The following is a 2,120-nucleotide window of genomic DNA, read 5'->3' as shown; positions in this document are numbered from 1 at the left end:
ATTCATTATGGTTTTAAATGGTTATATACTGTCTAATGTGAAAATTATTCAGGTGGGAGAAAAAAAATAAAAAAATTTAATTAATATTAGAGAAAAAAAACATCAAGAAAACCCGTTGGGGCTGAAGAGGTTAAACTTCTTGTATTGTCTAGTTTGATCAGAGTCTGGAGAACCGTTGATCCAGAACCACTTCAGGGTTCCAGGAGAGTCTGGATCTTTGGGGGTAGGGGGGACTAGTGGGTCAGAAGTTGTGGATGAGGGCAGCTAAGCTGAGTTTGTGTTTGTTTCCTCAGAACGTGATTGATGGAGACCTGTGTGAGCAGTTCAACAGTATGGATCCACACAAACAGAAGAGCGTGGCCGAGGAACTGGACCGGACCCCACCTGAGGTCTCCAAGAAGCTGGAGGACATCCGGACCCGCTACGCTTTCTAGTCCTGAGCAGAACTGTCCTCTTCAGGGTCTCACACACCTGACCTGTCAGGTTTTCTGTCCTGGTCTCGTTAGTCAGCAGCTCCAGCTGTGACCAGAACTCCCACGCTCCCTGAACGCACCACCAGCTCCTGTTTGTCTCTGAGCGTCCCGGTTCTGCTCACCTGGACTCTGGTTCAGGTGTGGTGTGACAGGAAGTGGAGTTGATGGAGCAGCAGGTTGTTTCATGTTAATTAGACTGTTTGTTGTGATTATTTGGTATTAATTGGACTGTCAGGTCACCTCCACCTGTGTGAGCTCACAGCAGCCTGTCATTAAACAGCTGCACACTCAGACTAAACAAACAGCTGGAAGAATTCAGAAAGTTCCCAACCTCAGCCACAGACAGCATTCCACTGGGAGCACTGGAGTCTGGGTTTGTGGGCCGGCCCGGTGGTCTGCTCCTGTAAATAAAGTTGTTTTTATAAAAAAACCATCTGTTTGTGTCCTTCCAGACTCTGATTAACATCCAGCCATTAGATTGTTCTACATGGTCCCTCTGGGTCACAGCCACAACCCGGGTCAGAACCTAGGTCAGAACCTGGGTCAGTCCAACAGGTTTTTAGGTTTATTAGGATTAGGAGACATTTCTGTTTCAGCCTCTGCAGGTTTCAGCTGCTTTCATCACTTCATCTTTCACATTTTGTCACAGAAAATGTCATTTTTCTAATTTACCAAAAAAAAAAAAAAACCCTGAGTTTTAACCAGTCACCTAAAACTAATGATGCTTTAACACCTGTCCTCAGCTGGGTCTTTACAGGTCTTCAGACGTCCCTCTGATCATGAGACACCTGTCCTCAGCTGGGTCTTTACAGGTCTTCAGACGTCCCTCTGATCATGAGACACCTGTCCTCAGCTGGGTCTTTACAGGTCTTCAGACGTCCCTNGTTATAACACATCTGTAAATACGTTATAACACATCTGTAAATACGTTATAACACATCTGTAAATACGTTATAAATACATTATAACACATCTGTAAATACTTTATAACACATCTGTAAATATATTACAACACATCAATAAATACTGTAAATACGTTATAACACATCTGTAAATACGTTACAACACATCTGTAAATGCGTTACAACACATCTGTACATACGTTACAACACATCTGTACATACGTTACAACACATCTGTACATACGTTACAACACATCTGTACATACGTTACAACACATCTGTACATACGTTTAACACATCTGTACATACGTTTAACACATCTGTACATTATTTAACACATCTGTACATAAGTTTAACACATCTGTAAACACGTTATAACAACACATCTGTAAACACGTTGTAACACATCTGTAAATACGTTATAACACATCTGTAAATATGTTATAACACATCTGTAAATACGTTACAACACATCTGTACATACGTTACAACACATCTGTAAATACGTTAAAACACATCTGTACATACGTTATAACACATCTGTAAATAAGTTAAAACACATCTGTAAATACGTTATAACACATCTGTAAATTAGTTAAAACACATCTGTACATACGTTACAACACATCTGTACATACGTTACAACACATCTGTACATACGTCACAACACATCTGTACATACGTCACAACACATCTGTACATACGTCACAACACATCTGTACATACGTCACAACACATCTGTACA

The 2,120-nt window shown here is 40.8% G+C and overlaps 1 protein-coding gene and 1 long non-coding RNA gene across 2 annotated transcripts in view; one reads left to right on the top strand and one right to left on the bottom strand.

The window, feature by feature from the left end:
* Window positions 1–904, top strand: part of sf3b3 (splicing factor 3b, subunit 3) — a gene marked incomplete at its 5' end in the record, with an annotated part of 6,535 nt that extends 5,631 nt beyond the window's left edge. Inside the window, 1 exon segment of the mRNA XM_014033459.1 lies at window positions 294–904. Within this exon segment, the coding sequence (XP_013888913.1) occupies window positions 294–434 (141 nt within the window).
* On the bottom strand, window positions 503–1,350 carry LOC106536254 (uncharacterized). The gene is made up of 2 exons (XR_001312540.1): window positions 1,262–1,350; window positions 503–1,206 (listed from the first exon to the last, which is right to left on the bottom strand). It is a non-coding gene; the product is annotated as an uncharacterized LOC106536254 (long non-coding RNA).
* Window positions 1,351–2,120: the final 770 nt, after the last annotated feature.

The sequence above is a fragment of the Austrofundulus limnaeus genome, unplaced genomic scaffold (assembly GCF_001266775.1).
Source record: "Austrofundulus limnaeus strain Quisiro unplaced genomic scaffold, Austrofundulus_limnaeus-1.0 Scaffold1746, whole genome shotgun sequence".
Lineage (NCBI taxonomy): Eukaryota > Metazoa > Chordata > Actinopteri > Cyprinodontiformes > Rivulidae > Austrofundulus > Austrofundulus limnaeus.
This window is presented reverse-complemented; position numbering and strand designations above follow the sequence as displayed.